The sequence below is a fragment of the Vitis riparia genome, chromosome 17, assembly GCF_004353265.1.
Source record: "Vitis riparia cultivar Riparia Gloire de Montpellier isolate 1030 chromosome 17, EGFV_Vit.rip_1.0, whole genome shotgun sequence".
Lineage (NCBI taxonomy): Eukaryota > Viridiplantae > Streptophyta > Magnoliopsida > Vitales > Vitaceae > Vitis > Vitis riparia.
In genome coordinates, this window is record NC_048447.1 from 14527379 (window position 1) to 14554890 (window position 27512).

General features: G+C 32.3%; 2 protein-coding genes across 4 annotated transcripts; both read left to right on the forward strand.

Annotated features, from left to right (window-relative positions):
• Nucleotides 1-10: 10 nt before the first annotated feature.
• Nucleotides 11-3195, forward strand: LOC117904980 (agamous-like MADS-box protein MADS2). 3 transcript variants are annotated; one of them, XM_034817823.1, is made up of 7 exons: nucleotides 11-112; nucleotides 496-560; nucleotides 706-805; nucleotides 1929-2015; nucleotides 2088-2129; nucleotides 2436-2572; nucleotides 2681-3195. In XM_034817823.1, exons 1-7 carry the CDS (start codon nucleotides 32-34, stop codon nucleotides 2769-2771), a joined length of 603 nt encoding a protein of 200 aa, XP_034673714.1. In that variant the 5' UTR covers nucleotides 11-31; the 3' UTR covers nucleotides 2772-3195. The 3 variants fall into 3 exon arrangements, with proteins under 3 accessions (XP_034673714.1, XP_034673715.1, XP_034673716.1); XM_034817824.1 differs by having other exon boundaries at nucleotides 1974-2015; XM_034817825.1 differs by having other exon boundaries at nucleotides 499-560; nucleotides 1974-2015.
• A 5503-nt stretch (nucleotides 3196-8698) lies between these two features.
• Nucleotides 8699-27454, forward strand: LOC117903944 (truncated transcription factor CAULIFLOWER A-like). The gene is made up of 8 exons (XM_034816457.1): nucleotides 8699-9058; nucleotides 25714-25792; nucleotides 25937-26001; nucleotides 26091-26190; nucleotides 26282-26323; nucleotides 26634-26675; nucleotides 26807-26919; nucleotides 27120-27454. Exons 1-8 carry the CDS (start codon nucleotides 8874-8876, stop codon nucleotides 27223-27225), a joined length of 732 nt encoding a protein of 243 aa, XP_034672348.1. The 5' UTR covers nucleotides 8699-8873; the 3' UTR covers nucleotides 27226-27454.
• The last annotated feature ends 58 nt before the right edge of the window (nucleotides 27455-27512 follow it).

Sequence of the window (27512 nt, forward strand, 5' to 3'; positions counted from 1 at the left end):
CATCTGATTCCTTCCTCTCATCTGTCTTAGCATGGCGAAAACACTTGAGAAGTACCAAAAGTGCAGCTATGGTGCATTGGAAGCCAGCCAACCTGTCTATGAACTCACTCAGGTACGTACCTTCACATTTTCTCAATAATGCACTTTTAAATTCGAGAATATCCCGTTGGTGTTACGTCTATGTTTTATAAGACTTGAGTTATTTTTACTGAACATCGATTGACTTTAAGATAAGATGGTTAAAGTTTGATCCAATAATTGATATCAGAAGGAAAAAATCATAGGACTTGAATCACAAAAACCATCATAGTATTAAGCTCGAATTTTGGTGATATAATTTTCTAATTGGTTGTGTGAACTTTGAAGTGCTTCCATTTGGATCTACTATTATCATTTGGTTGATGGTCATTTTTCTTTGGAATATGTTGTACTTCAATGAGAGCTTATTATGACTTTGCAAGTGTGGCAATATCTAATGGTGATTATGTGATGAAGCAGAGCAGCTATCAGGAGTATTTGAAGCTAAAGACAAGAGTGGAGGTCCTACAGCGATCTCAGAGGTAATATACTATCATTACATGCATGCAAAACCAAGCTGCTATACCATGTTAGAGGTTATTATAGTATGATGTCTGATTCTTGGCACAATGTGTCAAAGCTAATTGTTTCTTGGTAACTTTGTTCTGAATCTCCTGAACGATTTAGACACCTTCTTGGGGAAGACTTGGACCCGTTAAACACAAAGGAGCTTGAGCAGCTTGAGCATCAACTCGAGATGTCCCTGAAGCAAATTAGGTCCACAAAGGTAACAAAATTTCTATTATAATAGAAAAACTATAGTATACCATTTTTGTTTGAATACCATTGTTATTTTTTTTCCAAAAGACTCGATTTCGATTTCATGGTCTATCTAAGGTTGTAATATGAGAGCATATTGTCATGGATTTAGGTGTTTTCTAAGCACTCTTAGATAATTCAAGACACTTGAAGTTGCTTAGTCAACATTCCCACTCAGTTAGCTTACTAGGCTAAACAAAGACTCCATAATGCTGTAAAGCTGATTTTGACATTGATATGCATTATCATCATCATTATCAACATCTACTGGCTTCCCACCACACTACTTATCATGATATACTTGCTTTCCACCACACTACTTTCTGATTTCCACTATGGAATAATGTTGAAATGGTTGTCAATTTCCAGCATGGGTGTGAGGTGTCCGACTCAGCAAACTAAGAAAACAACATAACCTGTAAGATGTTTGTCGGGGCCTAAAACAGCTGACATTATTCTGTGCACCCTTATATGATGCCAAGACAATTCTAAAATAGGAGTAACACCCTGTAGGCGTTACACGAGACAATTGATACCACTAGACATGCCTAACATTTACAAGATGATTCTAAATTGATGTTTTCATCTTTCCCACGTGAGGTCGAATATTATGATAGCCATGTCTGCTTCTCATCATGTCACTACGATCGCAAATTGAGAGGTCGAAGACCAAACCAAGCCCACACTAATCCCAACAATGGGAATTATTGGTTTGAATTGAAGTATCTACTGTTTACTTGTCTGACTTGCCCTTAGAATTCCACACTGCCTATGTTGAACCTGATCAGGGCCAAAGCCCAGCCAAATTTTCAAAGTTTGGTCGGCTCTAATCGCACCGTCCCTTGACTTTTATGGCAAAATTGACAGGAAAAAGTAAATTAAGAAAATATATACTTTAAAATAAAGGTAGTAAAAATTCCAAATCTGACCAATCGGCCCGATGCCAAGCTGCCAAGCTCGGTTTTGAGCACATGGGATTGATTGCTGGGATGGTAAGACTGTAGAAGGGCTGTTTAACTAAATATGGCAGCCATACTTTTACATTTTTCTGATGACAGAATTGAGTGGGTAAAGGATTGTTTCAAATGAAGTTTGCAGTATTCGGGGATATTCTGACCGTTGTGTATGGTTTTCAGACTCAAAATATGCTTGATCAACTAGCAGATCTTCAAAATAAGGTATGTGTATCTCAAAATTTGGGCTTTAATTTTATAAGCTTGTGATGTTTATGGTCTAAATTGTGGGTGCAGGAACATATGCTAATTGAAGCTAACAATGCCCTGAGAAGGAAGGTACAAATTCTCAAATGAACCAGGTCTTTGATTTCAGATTGAAATCCTGTGTTATGGGAAGTGGGTCTGGTCAGTCTAGTCCAAAGGCCATTAACAGGCCTTCTAAGTCCAGCTTGGTTAAAGGGGATTTAGGAATTTGCTTCATTCTGAAAATGATTTATTGCATGAATTGTCTTACTTTCATTCTTATGGGACCTTTTGGCCTGCCTTGTTGCTACTTTTCACCAGTCTCCACACCCATTACCTATACTTGTTTTATTAATCACTGCCAAGCCATTAACTCGCTCTCAATTTTGTGATCTTTAGCTGGAAGAATCTAATGGAAAACATCCCCTTCAACAGTCATGGGAAGTGGCAGGAAACAGTGCTCTCTACAGCCGCCTTCCTGCTCAATCAGAGGGGTTTTTCCAGCCTCTGGAACGCAATTCCACATTGGAAATGGGGTACCATTCACCCCTTGATATCAGCCTTGGATTCTATACAAATTATAACATGAACATGCCAGGAACTGCTTAATTTTCACTTTTAACTTGTCCGTCTCCTTGTTACAGATACAATGCTGCAGGATCCAATGAGATAACTCTTGCGGCCCCATCCCAAAATGACAATGGATTTGGCCCCGGATGGATGCTTTGGATATAATCCAGTGGGAGATTGATGGGATTTTCTCACGAAATGCCTTTCAGCTTCTTTTTAATTTTTCGGATATCGATATATCTGTCTACTGCAACTTGTAATTATCATCCAAGACAATAAGTATCTATCAGTTGTAATGGCATAAAGGACAACACGCAGTTGCTTTCCAAACCTTGTAGCCATGACACCCCCTGTGGCATGAGACTGTTTGAATTGTAAGCTTGTGGATTTTGTGAGTATCTTAGGCTTCTTTTGGTTGGCATTTGAAAGGGAAATTTTACTTCATCTTTTGCTCTCCCTGGCAAAAAAGTGTGTATCCTTTTCCCCGGGATTGTAGACCCAGAATCTGTGAAATGGACTCAACAACTAAAATGACGCCCTGCCTAATAACTTTGTGTCACTTTGTGTATGATGTGTTCATTTATCTTGAGCAAGTTGTCTCTTTCTTCACACGTTTTTTTGTTTTCAATCTGTCGGCTCTACGTTGCTTTTCTCTCTGCAGTGATCTGCTACATTGGGCTGATAGATGGATATATATAGATTTGTTTGCTTGTTTCTGACATTTTCTTCAGCCTATTCTTTGCGGAATCGAGCTTGGGATAAGCCAAACAGCCCCCTCCAAGATACGCTAAAGGATCAGCTATTAAAGGTAACAAGCCATAAACTAAACAGCCTCTTTGGAACTGTTTTTCTGACTAGAAAACAGTATGATAATTTTTTAAAACATATTTTAATTAATTTCACTTTTTTTTTCTAGTGCTTGTTTTAAGGGTTAATCTCGTTAAAACCCGAGAATTAGTATAAATATACTAAGTCACCATAGTCGGATGGTACCTTGTAAATGTAAAAAATAAAATTTAGTTTTTAGAGAATAATTAAACACTCTTATTTAAAATATTTTTACTTAAAATCTCTCTAAAAAAAAAATTTGATAAACAAAATAAATTTATAGGAATATGTTAATTGATGAAATTTAAAACCAGGTAGTTAAGTGTATTTACACAAAACCTCAAGGGTCTCAATAAAATTAACCCTTATTTTAAAATATAATTACAAGATAAAATTATTCTTTAAAAAATATTTGAGAATATATAAAACATGTTGAAATTATTTCAAGTTCTCAAATAAACTTTTATTCAAATCATTATTTTTAAAAGTTGCTTTCAAATTCCACCTTCTAAAACTATTTTTTCAGAGTTGTTGACTTTTGCCTAGATCCTTTATTAGGAATTGTTTAAAAAAAAACCGGTGTTTTGTTCTTTAGAACAAAAATAAAATTAATTTTTTTGAGAATTGTTTTTGAAAATATCATCAAGGCCTATCTATATTTATGTTGTATTGTATATAAATGGATTATATGGGTGTAGCTTTACAAGCCCAAAAACTAACACAAGCCCTTCTAAAACTTTGGGCATTTTCAAAATTAATGGTTTCTTAAACCCTAACCCTACAACTCTTAAGACTGATCCCAACACCCTAATAGGCTGTGCATGAGTGTTACAATAAAGGGTAATTACCATTTTAAACTTTAGTTCCTCCTCTAATATGATAATTTCATATACCAACACATGAAAGTAGAAAGGGGTGGAACAGTAAAAGCAGTGTGCATGTGCAATGGAGAGGAAGCTTTTCTCTCGTGTCTGTCTTCTTGGGCTCTGTGTTTACTGTGTGGTCATGACTATGCTTTTGCCTGTTTAGGAAACCCTATTATTCAATTAAGCAAAAAGCAATCAAATCCTTTTAATAACGGACCAATCTGGTCAACTCCAACCAATAAAACAACCAAATGGATCTGTAGGTCACTCAAAATCTCATCTAAAACAATCATTACAACTTGATCTTGTCCCTAAACTTTATTGGCCCTAATCAAGAAGTATATTCCTTAAACAAGTTGTCTGATCAAGCCTCTTCTTTTTCCCTTTTGCTTTCTGCCTAAGCCGACCTTGGTTGAGGGTTGGTGTTCACCTCCAACAACGAAAGAACCGAACTCTAGTACTGCCAAACATGGACAGAAATGTTATATTTATATAAATATATATATTGTTGGTTAAAAATAAAGTGTAAGAAGAGTTACACTTTTAAAAAATAACCTTTAAAAATAAAGTGTAAGAAGGGTTACACTTTTAAAGTGTGAATTAAACATATGATTAAGTTTTGAAATGTTACAAAACTTGAAAGGTTAAGGAAGACAATAAGTCTTCTCATCTTTGTAACTTTACAAAATTTAAGAGGTATTTACACATATGATTAAGTTTTGAAATGTTACAAAACTTGAAAGGTTAAGGAAGACAATGAGTCTTCTCATCTTTGTAACTTTATAAAATTTAAGAGGTTAAGTGTAAGAGAGTTACACATTTGAGATTAAATCATGTTTAATGTGTGAATTAAACATATGATTTAATTTTTGAATGTTACAAAGATGAAGAGATGGAGGAAGACAATGAGTTTTTTCTCATCCTTGTAACATTTTTTCAACCCTAAGAGTGCTATATATATGACTTTTCTTCTTTTGAAATCTTATGCAGAAAAGTGAAAAGGCTTGATCAATCCCAAGACTATTTTCATTAGTTCCCTAAAGATTTCTAGAAGTGGGAGGAAATAGAATCTTTGGACAAAGTTCCAAGAACTTGTTTGAGCCTTTCTTATGTTCTTCTTCTTCTTGTTCTTATTTTGCAACTTTAAGAGTTTTATTGTATCAAAGTGAGTGTTTGAGAGTATTTCTTTTTTCCATTGTATCCAATTTTTCCTAACAAGAAATGATATTGGCTCACTGGAAGCTTCATTTCAAATAGGATTATGCCCAACAATTCTACCTCTAATTAGGAGCAACAAAGTCGTGAAGCGAATCGTTGGTACAACTCGAACCCAACATATTTTTTACAGTTTTAGATTTAATGTAATTATATTTGGATTCAATTGGCATCCACCTACATAACTTATTTTTTTATTTAATCTACATAACACGAATGATTAACCTTATTATAACTACAATATATTTGAAATAAATAAAATAAAATTGAGTTATAAAAATAATAAGATCGTGTTTAAATTGATGTTTTTAACTCATTATTATTTGTGTCGTTTATAAATCGACATATTTAATAGAATGAGACTACTTTTGACGAGATATTAACATAACTCATTAACATCAACTGCAATCCTATCTCTAATCCGTTTTCCAAGCAAAACATTATTTGCATAATTATATTTGTGTTCTTTTCAATGAAATGTTCATCAAGAAATATAACAAATAACAAAAAATAAAACATTATTCTTTCTTTGTTCTTGTTTGGTGAGATGAATCAATTCATTTTTTTCCTAAAGCTTGTGTCAGGGCAATGATATCATTAAAGTGAAAGGTAAATAGGTAAAAGAACTTGATCGGAAGAAAAAAAAATAGAAGAGAGATAGAGAGACTCGAACCTTAAAAAGGAAAAATTAATGAACTCACCACCACAACCTTATTAGTAAAAGACACTAATATTGTAAGACAAGTTTTGCTTGGTGGAAAAAGGTAATGTAGTGTATGATAAAATTGAAAATTAATTACTAAAAAAATGATAAATATTAAATTAGTAAAAGCAAAAAAAGTATTTTGTATTATCTTAGGTTTAAGTATTGGATTTAATTTGATCATTTGATAATAGAAACTAAATGATTCATTTCTACTATATTAATTTTATACTAATTATATGACATCTTTGAAAATTTAAGCATTATAAATAATATCTTATGAAGATAAGAATATATTATTTAAGTCAAGCAGTTAAATTTTCATTTAATAATTCAATTTTGTATGTTATAATTAAAACTATAAAAAAATATTATCAATTTTTGTTCCATAAATGTAACAATTATTTTTCAACTGAGTTAAAATTTTGTGGCTAATTATCTTCCGCTAAAGAAATAATTAGTACTAAACCTCCGTCTAATACTTTGTCTTAACTTCAAAATTTTAATTTTAAAAATAAAAATTTTATTTATATTTTTTAGTTTATTTAAGTTCAATTTTAATTATAAAAAAAAGAAGTATTCTCCTCATTAATTTTTCATTTTTGTTACTATGTTTTTCATCTTAGTTAATATAATTTAATTATAAATAATAAATAAGTTATATGTACATATATAATTAAATACAATTTAACTTCACCATAAAAATATCTCATAAACAGTTAATAATAATAATAATAATAAATGTTGAATTATTTAATTTATTATTTCATTTTTTTTTATGAAAACTATTTAAAGTATGGTGGGCTCTAGAAAAATATTAGAAAACTAGAAATAAAAAGCATTAAGAGAAATCATTCTCTTCAAGTTAAGTGACATGGGAAAAAAAAAAACCAAGGAAGAATATATTATAAAAAAAAAAAGGTTAAAATGATATTGATATTTTCCTTAAAAGGAAATAAGGAAAGTTTGAGAAAATATATTTGTCCATGACTTAGTGAGTATTTGGTAAGTCAATTTAATAACTTAAAATGACTTAATAATTTAATTTAAGTCATTAAATAAATTAAGTATGTTTGATAAAATAATTGAATGATATAACTTAAAGTAAAAAAAACAAAAATAAGTAATAAATAAAAAGAATTAACTTATTCTTAAATTCACATCTTCATTTTATCTCTTTACTATCATTTACCTTAATTCCATCATGATCTTTTTTATTACTTTACAACATGCATTATTACTCAATTTCATTTGCCCTAATTATACTTTATGAAAATAAATATATCAATTTGATAATTTAGAATAAATTTTAAGTTAATTTTATCAAATAACTTTAATACTTAAAAATAAAAATTAAGTAATAAGTTTTAAATTTTAATTTAATAATTTAAGTATAATTTAACTTAAATTCAACTTAACTTATTAAATAATAAGTATTAAGTTTTATCAAATATATCTTAATTTTTACTAAAAGAAACTTTTATATATTATTTTCTTTCTTTTTTTTTAATTGTTTTCAAACTTTTTTATAATTAAATATAGTTTTTTTTTTAAAAAAAAAACACAATCTATGATAAGAAAATCAATGAAAACAAATTATAAAGTAGAAGGTTGTAACAAAAAAAAAAAAAAAAAATCTTATATAACGTAAATAGTCTATAATAAATAAAAATAATGTATTACATAATTCACCTTATTGTTATTTTTATTTTTTTATTAAAATCATTTAAATAAAAATGATTGTAATTTCTTCTTCTTTTTTTTTTCATTTACTCTTTAATGAAAGAATGGTTTTATAAATGAATCAGTAAAGTTTATTTAGAATTTTAATTTTTTATATTAAATAATTAAAAATATATATTAAAAAAATCCAATTTCAACATAAATCAATTAAAAATAAAATTTGATTACATATAATTTCTAAAAATCAACTAAAATGGGTTTTTCTTAAGAATTTTAATTTCTTTATATAAACCAATATGAAAAAAAAAAGAAGATTTAAAAGGAAAAATAAAAAATAGGAAGTGTATTTAGATGTGGGAGGTGTTGCGGTGGTGTTTTTTTTTTTTCCTTTTTTTTGGTACTCTAAAATACTTTTGAAAATAAGAAAGCGAAAACTTTAGTCAGACCGGCGATCCGATTTCCTAAACCTTGTAAAATACAGAGGGTCCAAGGCGCCGTCAACACCAACCAATAAAATATAGCTGTGCACAGTACGGACTCACAGAGTGGGGTTGTACGGACATTGCCCCCACAGTTCGGGCTGACGAAAGGGACAGGGGCAACTGTGCAAGTTTCTCACCAACCAATCACAAGTCGACAACGTTTTTGACGAAACCAGCACTATTTCCCAATACCACCTATACCCATGTCTCAAATGAGTCAAATCCCAAATGCAAACCACTTTCACTGTTTGGAACACTCTTATTGATTCATATATAGACACACTGCAACCCAAAAGAAGCGGTATTTTTGTTTTAGAAAAAATATACCATTTTTAGGGAGAAGAATGAGACTTCTCTATCTCTAGCTCTACTTGCAGCTGCCCCCTCCATACCTTTTTCATATCCTTCCTCTCTCTCCCCACCTTTTTTCTCTCCTTTTCTTCCGTTTTCTGGGCTTGGTTCTGGACTGCTGCTATATGAGGGGAAGAACATGGGTAGGGGAAGGGTTCAGTTGAAGAGGATTGAGAACAAGGTAAATAGGCAGGTGACCTTTTCAAAGAGGAGGTCTGGATTGTTGAAGAAGGCTCATGAGATCTCAGTTCTTTGTGATGCAGAGGTGGCCCTGATTGTCTTCTCCACTAAGGGGAAGCTCTATGAGTACTCCACCGATTCCTGGTTAGATCTTTCTTCTTCCTCCTCCTCTTCTTCTCCTGGAATTCAATCTGTTGGTTTTTCTCTTGGTAATTCTATTATTTCATGAGCTTCATCCATTGCTTTGTGTTAATAATCTTGGATATATATTTCCCTGAGACTAATGGAACTGTAGATTTTGTTCTTTGCATATATTAAAATACCTTTCTCATCTGGGTTTTGTCTCAGAATAACAGGAAAAAACAAAAGCAATTCCCACTTATTATCTTTTATGCTTTTTTCATTGAGGTTTCATTATCATTGAACAGTTTTCAAATTATCATCCAATAGTGAAAGTTATGTACATTGAAATGTTGGCTTTGCTCTTAAATCTCATGCAAATACACCACCCAGCAATTTTGTTTTGTGTGTTGTCTGTCTGAGAGAGAATCCTGATCAAAGCATTTACATTTACCTTGGTATGGACTTGCTGGGCACTGAAAATGAGCTCAGTGAAGGGATCTGTCATTCTATTTAATATTACTTCTTTATTTGTTTCTTGATCCATGTACGTAGTACCTCCATTTTCCTCTTTGGTAAAAAAAGGGCTCCTATGCCAAATTAGTAGGTTTATGGTTTTTTTTATTTATTTTTTTATTTTTTTATTTTGTTTGGGTGGATGTTGTTGGCTGTTCATTTCAAAGTACTGGTACTACCTCTATTTCCTTTTTTGTTATAAAGGGTCCTCTTTGATATTCATTATACTTTTTTTCCTCTTTTTCCTTTTTTGATATTATAACTTTATTAACACAACGTAGTACCTCGAAATCTGCTGGGAAATCTTTAGGAATAAAGTGATCTTTTTTTTTTTGTTTAATAATTGATCAGACATTATGAGGTTCTACTGCCTCCTTCAAGTGAAGTCTTTTCACTGGCTGTGTGTCACAGCCAGCTAATAGTTTTTCATTATGTGGTGTTTGGTCATCAAGAACACTGGTAGAAAAGAAGGCAGCCGACTAGGTGGGATGGACCTTTGAATATGGTAAACATAAATTTCCAAATTCCAAGTTCTACTTTATTTTCTTTCTTCTTTCCTTCTAGTTCCTCACCAGCCAAACAAGTGGGTATTGTCTGAAATGCACTTGGGGTAGGATTTATGTACTTTACTGGGCATATGGATGTGAACAACGCCTGTCCTATAATAAATTAAGCATTCAATTGCAGTAATGAAAGGCTAAACACACACACAACAAAATGAGCTGTACAAACATAAGTTTACATGTATGCTAGTAGAACTCAACGATTCCTAGCTTACTACTCTATGCTTTGACCTATTTCACTTGAGCTTGAGCCATTATAAGGACTCATGGAGATCTCAGAGTTTATTGGACTCCATTAGCCAATTAAAGGCCCTTGCTTTGGCTCTCCTGTCTGACATTTGGCTATGATCAGTTCTTTTAGATCCCTGAACTATTGGAATTATTTGATCTTTTGGCTTCTAGCTAGTCATGAACTGAGTTTTAAGGCTACTGATTGCTTGACCAAATAACCGTTACTTCCTGACACAGTAGGAGGAAAGTTTTTGCCAGCATAAGGTTTGTGTGGGTAACTGGAAGGCGATTCTTCAATCAACAACTGAATCTGTATTAGTTTTGAAGATAATAAGATATAAGTTCTAGTGCTATATTCTGCTTCAAATCATTCAGCATGCTCTCACTTAAAATTGTAGCAAGTATGTTTTTTACTTTACTTTTGTTCACGAATATAAAAATTATATTTTTCTCATAGTTCAATGATGGGTTCAGTATCTTTCTGGATTTGGGACTTCTCCTGTTGATATTCTTATCAGATATTACAGTAGTTCGTAGGTTACTAGATTTTACATTATCCCCATGTCTCATGAGGATTCTTTATCTTTGAATGACTGACCATCCAGTCTCAAAGTCATAATGATATTTCAATCTTCATCAAACTTCTCCAATTCAGAAAGTAGTCGAAACTCTCTGGGATGATCAGGTACTAATTATTCCCATTTCTTATTGTTATCACATATGTTTTTCTATCTCTATAAGAATCATAGATGGGATCAAATAAATTATGGCATTTTTCCATCATTCCGTTCATAGACATGGGTAATAATGTAATATAACGCATCTGGATACTTTTCTAGTACCATTAAATGACATCTTAGCTCACCTTTCAAAGCTAGCTAGTTTACCTAGTTTACAGGAATCGCTGACTTTCCATAATGATTGTGTCTCCTCAATCACAAATCTCCGTAAGTGGGCAGCCAGCATCTCTTACTAGCAATGACTTGTTGATTTTCGAGATGTCATCTGCACTATCATCTGGTAGAACTGAACGTGAGTGTGTCCACCAACGTATCCTGTCAAGTCACTTTAATCACTCATCCTTAAGGCTAAAGGAATGCCCTTTGAGTAAAGCATCAATGCCCCATGTGATTACTTTCTTCCTAGCATGATTAATCATAAACTCTGATTTTTCCCGTTTCTGCTGTTTTTTTTTTTTTTTTTTTTTTTTTTTTTTTTTTTCTTTTTTTTTATCCTTCGAGGAGAAAATTGTTTGTTTCAGTGTTTCCCATCAGGTTTTCAGCCATGAAATCCATTCGAATAAATCTCCACGGTACTAAATGTTCAAATATCAAACCTTGTGATGTGACGACTGTTGATCCCGCCGCGCTTATATGCAGACTAGCAACCGTACTTGAGAGAGAGAGTTGGACAGGTTGAGAAATGACGTTATTAAGTACATACATTTCATACAGGGGTACATCTTGAGCGGGGATGGGTCAAAGTTGGGTCAAAGTAACTTTAACCTGATTCTCTTGTGGGTTTGAACCATCATTTTAAATATTTTGATTGAACTTATGTTAGGTTTTTCTCACCCAAAATCAATATAGGTTTGGACCCAGGTCAACCATCACAACTTGAAGTGAATTTAATATTTTTATATATTATGTTATGTAATAATATTTATTTTCTTTTTATATATACTTTTTATTTTTTTAGAAAGGTAGATTACCTATAAAAAAAAAATAGAAAGATAGATAAATTTATTTTTAATTTTTTGGTGTCATTTTGAAATTTTATCCTATTTACTATTTAAGTTTTGGTATAAATATAAAAAAAAAAAAAAAAGTTTTTTTAAAAAACATCTCAAATGAATTTTGAATTATACAATATGATCAACCCAACCAATTTGAGTTTACTTTAATCAACTAAAACTCAACTCAAATTTAAATAAATGAGGTTGGACCTAAGTTAAGTACTTCAAATTAAAGGTTGAATTGGGTTTAATTTGAGTTAATTGTTTTTTAATTTAGATTGGATTTGGATTAGCCATCAATCCAACCAAACTCAAATATCAATCCTAATTTCAAGTGGTTTTAATAGTCTCTTTGGAAGTGGTACATGTTATTTATACTTACCAATCAATTAAATGGGTTAACTTCTTCCTTCTTCTTTTTGTTCATTAGGTGTGAAGATAGAGGAGGCAAACATATATTTGCAGCTATTTTAATTTGAACTTTGGTGTTTTAGTTTGTGAGTGTTTGGTAAACTAACTTAATAACTTAATTTAAGTCATTAAATAAATTAAATATGTTTGATAAAATAAATTAATGGTATGACTTAAAATCAAATACAATTTTAAGTAATAAATAAAAATAATTAACTTATTCTTAAGTCTACGTCTTCATTTTACTTTTTCATACTCATTTGCCTTACTTTTTCATACTCATTTGCCTTAGTTATCTTTACAATCTCCTTTGATACTTCACAATTACCACTGTTACTCAACCTCTTTTACCCTAATAAGAATAAATATGTTAATTTGATGATTTACAATAAGTTTTAAATTAATTTTATCTAACTTTAATATTGAAAGTAAAAATTGAGTAATAAGTTTTAAGCCAACAACTTAAATATAATTGAACTTAAAGTCAACTTAAGTCATTAAGAAATAAGTATTAAGTTTTACCAAACACTCCTTTACACTTTCCATATTTTTCTTTTATTTTATTGTCCTTTTTCTTCTTTCTCTTTTCTTTTTATAAAAACACTTAACAGTGTTCTCTTAGCAATAGAACAAACTACCTCTATATTATTGTAGTTAGGATAACCTAATCATCTTATCTGAAAATTAATTGTTGTCAATATGGTCAAGCTAATCTGATTTGTTGTTACACTTATTCACACTCATCCTGAACTTAACCATTCAGGTACATAACTTGGCCCATCTCACACAACACACTCATCTCAGGGCTTTAAGTAATAAATAAAAATAATTAACTTATTCTTAGGTCTACGTCTTCATTTTACATTTTCATACTCATTTGTCTTAGTTACCTTTACAATCTCCTTTGCTACTTCATGACTACCACTGTTACTCAACCTTTTTTACTCTAATAAGGATAAATATGTTAATTTGATGAATTTAGAATAAGCTTTAAGTTAATTTTATCTAACTTTAATATTGAAAGTAAAAATTGAGTAATAAATTTTAAGTCAACAACTTAAATATAATCTAACTTAAAGTCAACTTAAGTTGTTAAAGAATAAGTATTAAATTTTACCAAACACTCCTTTACACTTCCCATGTTTTTCTTTTATTTTATTGTCTTCTTTCTTCTGTCTTTCTCTTTTCTTTTATAAAAACACTTAGCAGTCTTCTCTTAGCAATAGAACAAACTACCTCTATATTATTGTAGTTAGGATAACCTAATCATCTTATCTGAAAATTAATTGTTGTCAATATGGTGAAACTAATCTGATTTGGTTTTACACTTATTCACACTCATCCTGAACTTAACTATTCAGGTACATAACTTGGCCCATCTCACACAACACACTCATCTCAGGGCTTTAAGTAATAACTAAAAATAATTAACTTATTCTTAAGTCTACGTCTTCATTTTAGTTTTTCATACTCATTTGCCTTAATTACCTTTACAATCTCCTTTGCTACTTCACGACTACCACTGTTACTCAACCTTTTTTACCCTAATAAGGATAAATATGTTAATTTGATGATTTAGAATAAGTTTTAAGTTAATTTTATTTAACTTTAATATTGAAAAAAAATTGAGTAATAAATTTTAAGTCAACAACTTAAATATGATTTAACTTAAAGTCAACTTAAGTTGTTAAAGAATAAGTATTAAATTTTACCAAACACTTCTTTACACTTCCCATATTTTTCTTTTATTTTATTGTCTTCTTTCTTCTGGCTTTCTCTTCTCTTAGCAATAGAACAAACTACCTTTATATTATTGTAGTTAAGATAACCTAATCATTTTATCTGAAAATTAATTGTTGTCAATATGGTCAAGCTAATCTGATTTGTTGTTACACTTATTCACACTCATCCTGAACTTAACCATTCAGGTACATAACTTGGCCCATCTCACACAACACACTCATCTCAGGGCTTTAAGTAATAAATAAAAATAATTAACTTATTCTTAGGTCTACGTCTTCATTTTACATTTTCATACTCATTTGTCTTAGTTACCTTTACAATCTCCTTTGCTACTTCATGACTACCACTGTTACTCAACCTTTTTTACTCTAATAAGGATAAATATGTTAATTTGATGATTTAGAATAAGCTTTAAGTTAATTTTATCTAACTTTAATATTGAAAGTAAAAATTGAGTAATAAATTTTAAGTCAACAACTTAAATATAATTTAACTTAAAGTCAACTTAAGTTGTTAAAGAATAAGTATTAAATTTTACCAAACACTCTTTTACACTTCCCATGTTTTCTTTTATTTTATTGTCTTCTTTCTTCTGTCTTTCTCTTTTCTTTTATAAAAACACTTAGCAGTCTTCTCTTAGCAATAGAACAAACTACCTCTATATTATTGTAGTTAGGATAACCTAATCATCTTATCTGAAAATTAATTGTTGTCAATATGGTGAAACTAATCTGATTTGGTTTTACACTTATTCACACTCATCCTGAACTTAACTATTCAGGTACATAACTTGGCCCATCTCACACAACACACTCATCTCAAGGCTTTAAGTAATAACTAAAAATAATTAACTTATTCTTAAGTCTACGTCTTCATTTTAGTTTTTCATACTCATTTGCCTTAATTACCTTTACAATCTCCTTTGCTACTTCACGACTACCACTGTTACTCAACCTTTTTTACCCTAATAAGGATAAATATGTTAATTTGATGATTTAGAATAAGTTTTAAGCTAATTTTATCTAACTTTAATATTGAAAGTAAAAATTGAGTAATAAATTTTAAGTCAACAGCTTAAATATAATTTAACTTAAAGTCAACTTAAGTTGTTAAAGAATAAGTATTAAATTTTATCAAACACTCCTTTACACTCCCATATTTTTCTTTTATTTTATTGTCTTCTTTCTTCTGTCTTTCTCTTTTCTTTTTATAAAAACACTTAGCAGTCTTCTCTTAGCAATAGAACAAACTACCTCTATATTATTGTAGTTAGGATAACCTAATCATCTTATCTAAAATTAAATGTTGTCAATATGATTAAGCTAATCTGATTTGTTGTTACATTTATTCACACTCATCCTGAACTTAACCATTCAGGTACATAACTTTGGCCATCTCACACAACACATTCATCTCAGGGCTTTAACTCATCCCGATGGCTAAGGTGGTACCTAATCATCTCCAGCCTTACACACGGAGTCATTTTTCAATCATCATTTTTCTAGGAAGCAACATTGCCGTAAACTTAATAGTTATATGCTTAGGTTAGGATTTAATATTTTACTACCTTCTGGTTGCTTGGGTGGACATGAAATATATACTGTGAAACATGCTTCAGTTTGGCAAAACATTATCTGATAATGTGCTATTCAAGTGTTCATTAGTCATATATAATTGAAGCCAGATCTCAAGCATAATCCGGGACATATTCTACATATATGCACATGCTAATACAAGGTTACCCTCTTGGTTAAACCAAAACAATGTTTTGATACACAAGCTTGAGGCCATAGTTTAAGGATATGGAAACCTTGTATTAATGGTTGGATTCCATTTGTTGAATGTCTTTTCTGAGGCTCTATTCTACTGAGTCATGAACTTTTATTGAAATTCTTATTATTACTGTTTAATTTCAAAGGAAAGCACCTTACCAGGATGAGGAGCATGCCATGGAATCTAAGTTGATTCCTGGGAATAAAAGGATAGGCCTTTTGCAAGAAGATCAAGAGCCAAATGTTATCCACTTTGGTTCCCATTTTTCGTGGTGATGATATCCTACTTCACTCAAAAAAAATGAAGAAAAAGCTTTCTTTCTTCTTCTTTTTTTTTTTCTTCCTTTTGGTGTGTTTTATTACAGGATGCCTTTCCTCAACACTATTGAATGATACATGAACAAGTTTTATTTCTCTTCCCTTTAATATTATGAATTAGAAATTCTGGTAATGATATCTAAACTCAAAACACCAAATTTTCAATGAAAAAATACATGAAAATTTTGGAAGCAATGTAAGACTCACATTGGATAATAAACCAAAATATGTCTTACATCCAAAATTAAGAAAGTTGACCTTTGATATATAGATTCCTTCAATGATCTCGTCAATCACCTTAAGATATGAATACCCAAAATCTGGCCACTGACGGAAGTCTAAATGGCCCTGGTAGCTCTTCAGTATATTTTATAGTGCAGTCAAGTGCTATACAAACGGTTTTAAGAGAAAACATGAAAATCTTGAAACCGGCCACTCTCACTAGGTGACCATGGAAGTGAAATCTACTTCTACCACACTATAATATAGTCTTCTTCTAAGTCAAAGTTCATAAACAATCTCTACCATCCAAAATTCCCTAGGGAAGCTGGTTTTTGATACAAACATTAATCTCCTTAGTATAAAAGGAACCCACTAAAACCCTCCATTAACACAAGATTTACATAGTTATGATCACTACAATCCTTTTTGTGGTGCAATAGAGTGCTAGCTATCCTTTATATGTACCACTTTTCTAGAAGTCAAAAACCTATTTCTTACATTTATTCACAACAGCTACGACATGATATTGAAGGAAGTTAGGAATCAGCCTATTTCCTCAAGAAATACAATTATAAAAAATATTTTATATAATTTTTTTTTTAAAAAATATATACTAAATAAGAATTTAAGACACTTCTAACAATTTTCATATTGATTCAAATTCCATCAAGTTAGTTGTCTCTGTCTAGAAATTTAAAGTTGTCATTCATGTAACTTAACTAAATCACAACTTAACTAGAAATTTAAGGTTGTCTTGATTCAAATTCCACAACTTCTCACTAATATATGTAGCTCCTTCAATACATAATTATCAAGGTTGTCATTCATGTAACTTAACTATCACATCCACTAGAAATTTAAGTTTTAAGTGAAGGAATACCATATAACAATCCATTGTCTCCAATCCTAGGTCCATAGAACTCTAGCATCTAAATCCTTATTTCACATTATGACGTTTTTTTTACCATGAATATCATTTGTTTTCCTTTGAGTAAATCTCTATGGATTCAAATTGTTTAGACATTTTACTTTTTTCCACCTTTTAATATCTAATAAGCGTATATAGATATTACGCTCAATTCCAAAGAATGAAGTTTATACTTCATGTATCACATGCCAATAGGGGAAGTCTTCAACTAGAATTCCTTTGCAATCCTCTTGCACATTCTAAGTAGGACTCTAACTTAGCGGGTTCAAACATAACCAACCCAATTGTTACTAAGATGTGTAACTTAATTTGCAATTTGGGTTAGGTTTAGGCAAAAAAAATATCAGTCCTTATCTAATTTGGGGTCTTGGCTTGGGGGCGCTCAAGCATCCAATGTCATGTGTATGTATGTGAAAAGGATTGATGCACCTTTGAAGGCTTGATTACTTGGTTATTATGAACAATTAACTTGTTTTTCTTGGTTTTACCTCTGGGATTTACTTTTGCTATTATATGAACTTTTAAGTTTCTTGTAAGGACAAATTAGAAAAGTCATTCTTATGAGTAATTGGGATGATTGATTATAAATTGAGATTTTTTCTTGAAATATGTAATAAGTGCAATCTTACTTTTAATTATGATGGTTTACTTGGAAATTATTTGGAAAGTTTCGATCATCTTATGTAATAATCTTTTGTTTTATTTTGTTAGAGCTTTGGATTGATTTTATTAATTGTAGTTATTGGGTTGAATGAGCAAGTAGATACTATGAAATTATATATTATCATTGGTAGTTTTTATATAACTATATATTGTCAATTGAGGTTCTAGACTTTTAGTTAAATAAATATTATTAATAGTTTTATTTTTAAATGTAGGATGATCCATATAATATTTAGTGAATGGATATTAAGTTTACGCAAAAAAATTCGGGTTGGACTTGAATTGAGCATCTTGGGTTGAAGCCTGAGTTGGATTAGGCTTTGACAAATAAGTTTCATATATAACTTGAGCTTAGGTTGATCGTCCATCTACGCATCCTTAGTTCCAAATCTTTTATACCATCTTTACATTCAAATTGTATTTAGAATCTTCTAACTTGGATATTTTCTTTAACTCTTCTAAATCTTCACCTTAACTCTTATCTCAATTTGCTAGTCACTTGTCAAAAAAAAAAAAAAAAACTCAATTTTCTACCGTCTAAGACTTAGTGTCTTTGCTAATGGACATTTCACAAATGGTTGGTTTTGCAAGTCAATCTAATTGTTACAAAGTGAGCATTAGCCACTTTTTAAGCCCTCTCTTTTGTAAACATTTCATAGTTGAAGCTTACCCATTTATTAGTAATTTAGTAAAAGGCACAGTGAAACATAATTGTGAAAAAGAATGGAAGATCTACCAAAGAAAGTGATAGCCCTGTTGATTCATTCTCCTACACTTTCTCTCATCTCTACCTATTTATACAAATTTTACATATCTATCTCAATCCTATAACTTTTTCCCTTATAATCTTGAACGCTAATAGAGTTATTTCTAACACATTTCCTTATTCTACAATACACAACCTATTTTCATAAGCAAATATCAATATATAAAAATGTATAATATTCTTTACCAAAAGAATATGTATCAAATAAGAATCTGAGATACTTTCAATCTTCACATTGATCTAACTTTCATACGGTTGGTCTTTCATCTTCCGTGAAACATGCTTCCACCTTCATATATCTATGAGCACATGACCACTCCCAAATGTTATTATCAAGGCAGTTAGTCAATGTATATACCTCACCTAAAAACTTGTTTGAACCACACTACCAAAATTTAAGTTTTAAGTTGTGGAATATTAAATAAGCATCTATTAGCTCCAACTTTAGGTTTATAAAACTCGATCTTCTAAATCCTTACTCCATATTATGACTTCCTTATATGCCAAAAACACTCTTTATTCACATCTATGGACTCAAATCATTTAGACACTTCAATATTTCCACCTTAGAGATTCAATACATATGCAAGAGAGACTAAACTTATTTTTTATAACAAAGAATATGCTCCATTATCACATGTCAATGATAGAGTAACTTACTTTGCCTTCAATCAAAATTCCTTTTCCAATCTTTGTGTACATTCAAATTGCAATTTTGGATTTTTCAACCTTGGATATTTTCCTTGATTCTTCCAAAAATATTCACATTGGCTTTTTCAATAATTCCATTCTTCCATATGAGAGACTCATTTGGAAGCTAATGTGAGAACAATGACATGAAAAGTAAAATGGATACTATGGAAATGACATCTCATGATAGTAAAGTCAATACCATTGGGAATACTTGGATTTCTACGTTCCTTGCCCCGGATCATGTAGGGTGCATGCATTTATCCCAAATTTTTTTCTAGATCTAATACAACAAAAACAAATGACATTAAAAACCATTATTAATGTAGATTTAAAGTTAAAGTACTCAAACTCGTAATCTAAATATTCCTCGATCAATTTCCATCTAATGGAGACTCTGAAACCACGGTAGTCGTTGTAAAACTCATCTACCCAACTATTTTCTACCTGATCTCTCCCTCCATGGGTCTTGGCATGAGGAAATGTGAGTTTATCTCTCTTTATCTAGAGGGTGGTTAAGGATCCTCTCTTTAGAATCTTCAAAAAATATGGGAGGAAGAATGAATCCCTGACCCTCTTTAAGGGTTTTATATAAGGTTCTATTTGAGCTTAAGTGACTTGAGGTCAAATTGGGCTTGACTCATTTAATCTAGCCTATTTGGATCCTAATTAATTAATTAGCTTTAATAGGCTCAAATTAATTAATTAGCCTAATCCAGAAAAAATTCATAAGAGTCTTGCATTTTTACCAAAATGCCCTTATTGCAAACTTATAAATTATATACCTAAAATACCCTCAAAACATGTGCCACAATGAAATAGGAGCTCAAGTGGGGACCATTGGAACTCATAGGAAAATATGACTTTCTCATAATTCAATTCTGAAGTTAATTCAACATTCCACTAAAGAGAGTTAACTGCACTCCAATATCTCATGAAATTACAACGAAACAAAACTTGAATCTGTGACTTACTATCTACTGCATGCAAACTCCCCATAAACCGATGTCCATAATCTAATAAGGTAGGGCTATCATCTAGCAAGATTACCTCTCTAATATTTGAGTTATAAATCTCATTTATTATGTGATTAACTGACATACTCTAATTCCAATAAGTATATATCAAATTCCACTAAAGGAATTATAGTAGCCATAGATTTCATTGATCATATGTCCTTTAAATTACTCAAGGGGACACACTGTCTCAATGCCATGAAATATCATGATGCATTTATTGAGAATATCTATTCCCACCAATATCCATCAACAGTGGCCTAATCCGTAGGGGTATTGACCACTTTAAGGTTTCACCAATATGGCAACATCTCCTGCTGATTTTTGGCATAGGCTCAATATCCTCTCTAGGTTGAGAGTTCATACGATATAGTAGTTTGGTAAATCATGACAATCGATAGTCTTACGTCATGATTCACCATAGGTCTTATCTAGTGTGCATCTCATACACTAGTGCACTAAACATAGAAAACTCATCCTAACAGTCAAGACGCCATCCCTTCAATTAGGAGATAGTGTACTATAGTCTCTATTAGATTGTTTAAATCTATGAACTTATCTACCTACTTACAAGGAACCTATGATTTGTATTCTTTATGCAACTCCTAATGCACCCAAGTCATGTACAATGTAAGAGATATGAGTTAAATGTTTAAATCAATGTCACTACATAAAAGAAATAGCTAAAGGACGGTCAAGTCTAACCCTATTACATCATGTCTTGTTTTGAGGGGTTCAATGCAAATAGATACCTTTTTGGCTTCATACATGTTAGTTTTCTCAAGAAAATCACAAATATATTTATGTTCGAAGAAAAACAAACCAAGCTTGGTTGAGAGAGCTACAAATCCAACAAAGTAACCCAATAAACCAAGTCTTTCAAAGAAAATTGAGTGGTCAATAATGTAATGAACTTATTTAGAATATGTGTGTAACTTCCATGATGACTAGGTCATCAACATATATTAAGATGTAAAAAGCAACTAATCCTTGATTATAAATGGACAATGGGGAGTTATATTGGGAGTTGATGAGGCCATATGAAAGTAAAAAGCCTTTCAATTCAGCATACCATGCCTAAGGAGCTTGAAGAAGGTCATAGATAACATTTTTTTAATTTGCACACATGAGTTTGATACTAAGGCTCCACAAAGCCTTGTTATAGGTGCCAACCGCAAGTCACTACTAATGTGAGAACCAAGCAAATAGTTGTAGGTTATACAATAGGACTAAAAGTAGCAAGAAAATCAGATCTTTGATGGGACCTTTAGCGACTAATCTTGCTTTGTAGGATTCAAGAGAGCGATCTAATGGCTCTTACCCCTAAAAATTCATTTACACCCAGTAATATTTTATGAATCATGAGAAGGAACTAGATCCTAAGTGAGTGCATTAAATTCTTCACTCATAGCACACGGGGGATGTTTAAGGGCATGGGTGATGGTAGTGGGCGCGTTTTATATTCAAGGAAAGATTTCTCATCCTTCTTGTGTTTAATCTTTTAATGGAAGTGTTTTTTGTTTATTAAAACAAAAATGGTGGTAGGCTCAATAGCTTTAGGAAGGTTGAGTCGTGGCAAGGTTTTTCTGGGTCAGGTTATCATGTGGTGAGAGCAGGTGGGATGGGGAGGTGTAACAGTTTCTGGAGTAGAAGTGGTATGTTGTTGAAGAGGGACTTACTTGAGAAGTGGGGACATCACTTGTTGACTCTACAACAAGATCATGTGTATGAGGGTTATCATTGTATGGTAAAGCGACTTGAGTCATTGAGGTGTTAATGGAGGGCACATGAAAGTGCAAAGGCTAATCTAATGAAGCCAATTGATCGAGGATATCAAAATTGATTCATGGCAAATGAGATTGTGTTGTCTTAAATGGAAATTAGGTATCCATTAACACTACATGCCTTGAGGTGATGAGTTTTCTGGAGTTAAGATCATGGCAACGGTAAGCATTATGAGCCTTGGAGTAGCCTAAGAAGGTGCAAGGACATGATAATTTTGGATTTAAGTTTGAGAGGATAAAACCATATGCATTTTGTGTAGTGATAAACAAACATAATATGGTAATGATAATTATCAGAAGAGGTGATAAGAGAAGGACCCAAACATCAGTATCAATTAGGTCGAGGGGACTGCAACTTGTGAGAGAGGAAATACCAAATAACAAGCAAGGAATTTTGTTACATACGTAGTTATTATATTTATTTTGTAAGGAGGTCTCAGACATTGATGCTGGTAACAATTGACTAGAGACTAGTTGCTGTAATATCCTGATAGACTGATGACCAAGTCAACGATGTCATTGATGAACTAGAGCTTTAGGGGAGACAAGAGCTCATGGTTGATTAGATGATGAGGAAATAAATGATGGCCACTTATACGCATTTGCTTTACTCCCACCCTGAACAGTGATGCTTCTATGTTTAGATCCTTCACAACAAGGAAAAGGAAAGAATTCAATTGAGGTGTTATTTTATTTGTAAAATTGGGAAATTGAAATGATTTTTTTTTTTTTTTTTTTAAGTGAAGGTGCACACAAAATAGAAGAGGGTGTCACAAGTTTGGTGAACCTAGTTCGAATAATAGGAACTCTTGTACCATCATCTATTATGGTATCGTCACCACTTCCATCCTCAGACTGTATAGGGATATTTTGTAGGTTTGATGTAATATGATGAGAAACACCCAAGTCCAACACCAATTGTAATTTGACCTCCATTCGTCGTGCAGTTGGCTTGGGATTTGGAAAAATGGTGGAGTCTGAGATCTGCAATATTTTGAACTATGGCCAATTTTGTCACATAGTTGACATACAACCCCACAGCTGGTTGTTGTTTGAAGGAGCGTGATTATACTGGAGATTAAGTTTGCAATTGCCTTCTCCTCTATTTTGATAGTTGTTGTTCACTGGTCATTTTCCTGTTCCTTCGCCCTGACCTTTCTTATGGTTTTGATCACAACCTTTTGTTTGTTGTTATTGGAGGAGTGCCTGTGAATTGAGATTTGGTAGGATCGAAATCCTTAGCTTCTACCCATTTGAGATATGTCGCAAGATCTGTGAGCTTATCGAGGAGTTCCTCAAATGATATCCTTTTATTCAGATATCAGACCATTAAGGACATGGATTATTAAGTCGTGTCATCCATTGTTGGAGCACCAACTACAGCAAGCTCATAGTAACACTCTTTAAGTATTTGCATATATTCAGCAATTGATTTTGTGCCTTTGGTTGTGATTGTCAACTTTTCCTTGAGAGTCATGATACAGGATTATGACTTGCTGGCATAAAGTCAATGAAGATGAGACCAAGCTGCATGAGCAGAAGTTGCTGATGCAAAGTGTGCAACAATGGACTGGGAAACAGGCACAAGTATGGTGTGAAGGAGCAGGCTGTCTTGCCGTTTCCAAATCATGTATAGGATTGGGCAAGGTTTCAGTTCCTTTGCTAATCATGGTTGATGGACATGTATATGATCCATCAATATACCTGAGAAGATCATATCCATAGAGAAGATTAAAGAATTGAGCCCTTCACAACTAATAGCTGCTTGCTGTAAGCTTCAGCTCCAGTTGAGCAAGGGCGATGCTGGATACCAGAGAGGTGATTTGGGGTGGTTAGCCAATGTTAGTGACGGATTTGGGAACTTTCTGACAATGTTTTGTTAGCCATTTGGGTGTATGATGAGGGGGTTGTTTGACACACTAGATTAATATGGAGGAAGAACTGAACTAGTTAGAGCAATGAGTGCTCTGATGCCACAAGGACTGAAAATTGAGTATGAATGAATCTCATCATGTTTAGTATGTAATCGTCTTCATATATACAAGATACATTGCAAGAAGAAGAGGAAATAATTACAAGCAATAATTGATAGGACAAACAATAGATGGACTATGTACAGGATGCACACATCCATAGTCTAGGAGATGATTCAGCTGCTGCAATTATGGTGATTATTCATCTGCTATGTTCATGAAGAAAATTTAGTGATGGAATTTAGTTGACTTGGAGCAACTAATTGTGTCTTCTTTTCATTGGTCATCCAAATGATAGTTTTTTACGAGCTACTTAACATTTCTCAGCATAAAAGGATATTCTACATTATGTTCTCTGTGAATTTCTCACACACAAATTACAGTATTCACATTTACCGAATCACTTATCAATTTGTGTGTATCCTTAGGTGTACATCAGATTTCTTAGCTATCTTCAGGGTACTCTTGAATATAGCTTTCTCCTTAATTTATCTAATCCCTTCCTTCTTCTGCTAAAACTACACAGCACATCTTCCACTAGTAGTGAGAGTTGGCCTTGTAATGCTCTGTGGTGAACTTGGTGATCCCATTTATGGCTTAACTTTATTTATTTATTGGCATAAAAATTTCCCAAAACCTTGGCCATTAGGAGTAGGGTTTTCATTGAGAATCCATGTTTTAGATTTGTGGATGGACTCTGACACATAACTTGCATATCACTATGAAATTTGGATGTATTTAGGAATTCTTGGAATTTTGTAAACGATTATTCATTTGTTAGTTACTTGCAGAGAAAGACATGTTAGGGGTGTTAGACTTCCTTGAAAATAGCTTAGGATATTTGTTTGGCCCAGGTACGAAAAATATGGTAAGATAGAACATTTCTGCATAGATGCTAAAATGTTTTCAAGTCCTGAACAAAAAATTCTGCGCATAGATTTTTTTATTTTTTATTATTGCAAACTTCTTTGGAATCTAACTTCTATGGTGTGACATGAGAAACAGAATGTCAATGAAAGAGATTTCCATATTGATAAAAAGTATGTTTATGCCCAAACTCACCCATAGCCAAACAAAGACATATGACACTTTTCATGGGCTAACCAGGAAGTTCTCAAAGGAAAAAGAAAAGAAGGGAGAGCTAACAAGAGAAAGTGAATATTTTATGGCATCTCTACCATTGTAACAGAAATTTTTCTCAGAAAAATGCCTTCTACTCACAGATCCCATGACATTGTGCTATAATTTTTTAGGCATCTTTCACTAGTAAACTGCATGTTGTGCTTCAAGATTTTGATTGTGATAGTGAGTATTTATCAGTAGATTCTCTGCTTTCCTTTGGTAACAGCATGGAAAGAATCCTCGAACGATATGAGAGGTATGCGTATGCACAGAGTCAGCTTATTGCCACCGATCTTGAATCACAAGTATGCTACCATCTTCTGAACAATGTCAAAGTTGTGAATTTTGTCTCTATATAATTGTATCATTTTCCCATTTCCCTGTTTCTTCCTTTTGTTTCGTCACTGAGTAGTCAACATACTAGTAAACTCACCATAAACATTGTTTAGGGAAGCTGGACACTCGAATATGCAAAGCTCAAGGCTAGGATGGAGGTTCTACAAAAAAGCCAAAGGTAAATATATTAACCTAAATCCCCATCTTGAACTACATGTATAACAAAATGAGACACAAGGAAGTTTACTTGTCGACTTCTGCACTCAGAAATTTTATGGGAGAAGACCTTGACTCCTTGAGTCTCAAAGAGCTTCAGAATTTGGAGCAACAGCTTGATAATTCTCTTAAAAGCACAAGAATAAGAAAGGTAAACTCGGCATTTTTTAAATTTCTAGTAGTACCTATAGTTTGATCAATTGACAATCTAGTTAATTCGGCTCTGAACCTTTTATTTACAGAACCAACTCATGTATGAATCCCTTTCTGAGCTTCATAAAAAGGTAAGACCAAGCTAAGCCAGTCTTTTTTCCTTAATTTATTTTTTTTGGGGGTGGGGGGGTGTCACATTTAGAGTTGTAGTAGAGAAGGAGGTTCCTCCACTTCAATCTTCTTGCATATTTTCCATAGTTCAGGAGATAGAAGTTTCAAATGTAAATAGGCAGGTTGTATGTCATTGGGAGCATATATTCAAGATAATGAACATATGAACTCCTAATTGATTTGATGTTGAGTTTTCAATGCAGCATAATATAACTTATGAGCAATCAGTTTGTGTTATTTCATACATCACTTGATTTTGTTCTGTAACAGGGTAAGGCGTTGCAGGAGGAACATGACTTGCTTACTGCAAAGGTGAATCTTTTTTACTTACAAAATAAAATCCCATTACTGAAAATAGGATAGCATTCCCTCCTTTCCCTGTCTCCTTTCATTTCACCTTTTCCCCCATTCCTAATCCATTTAATATTTTGAGTCCAAAATAGGTGCAGGAGAAGGAGAAGGAACAGGCTGAACAGGCACAATGGAATCAGCAAAACCAGGACCTGGACTCACCATCCTTTCTTCTACAACAGCCATTGCATGCACTAAATATTAGGTTACTCTCTCTATCTCTCTCTTTCTCAAATAATAATAATAACAACAATAATTTTAGAAGATTGAAATGCCTTGAGATATACTATGCATGATAACTCCAAATAATGGTTGGCTTTGATATCATAGACTATATTGCACTGTTATTCAGAGTAATGGCTGATTATATAAGAAAACTAAGAGTGGAAAATAAATGGAATGCAGTGGTAATTGCTTGGCAAGGGATAGTGGAGATGATCAAGGAATTCCACCTCAAAATCGAACCAATACACCCCTTCCTGCTTGGATGCTGCGCCATGTTAATAAATAGACAAGATGATACTCTTTCTACTATGCCATTTTGATGTCTATATATGCATCTAGTGGTTGGGAGACATTGTGAAAATGTCTGGTATATCTATAGAACATTCCCAAAATTAAGGTTTGTACTTATTTTGCAAATCCAGTAGTTTCAAACTACTACTCTTTGTATGTAATATTCTATATAGTCAGAAGGCCCAAATGCAAATGCAGAGTAACTAGAAGGGCATCAAAACCAACTCCAATAGTAATATGTACATATACTGGATATATGTAAACAACTGTAAGTGAATACAT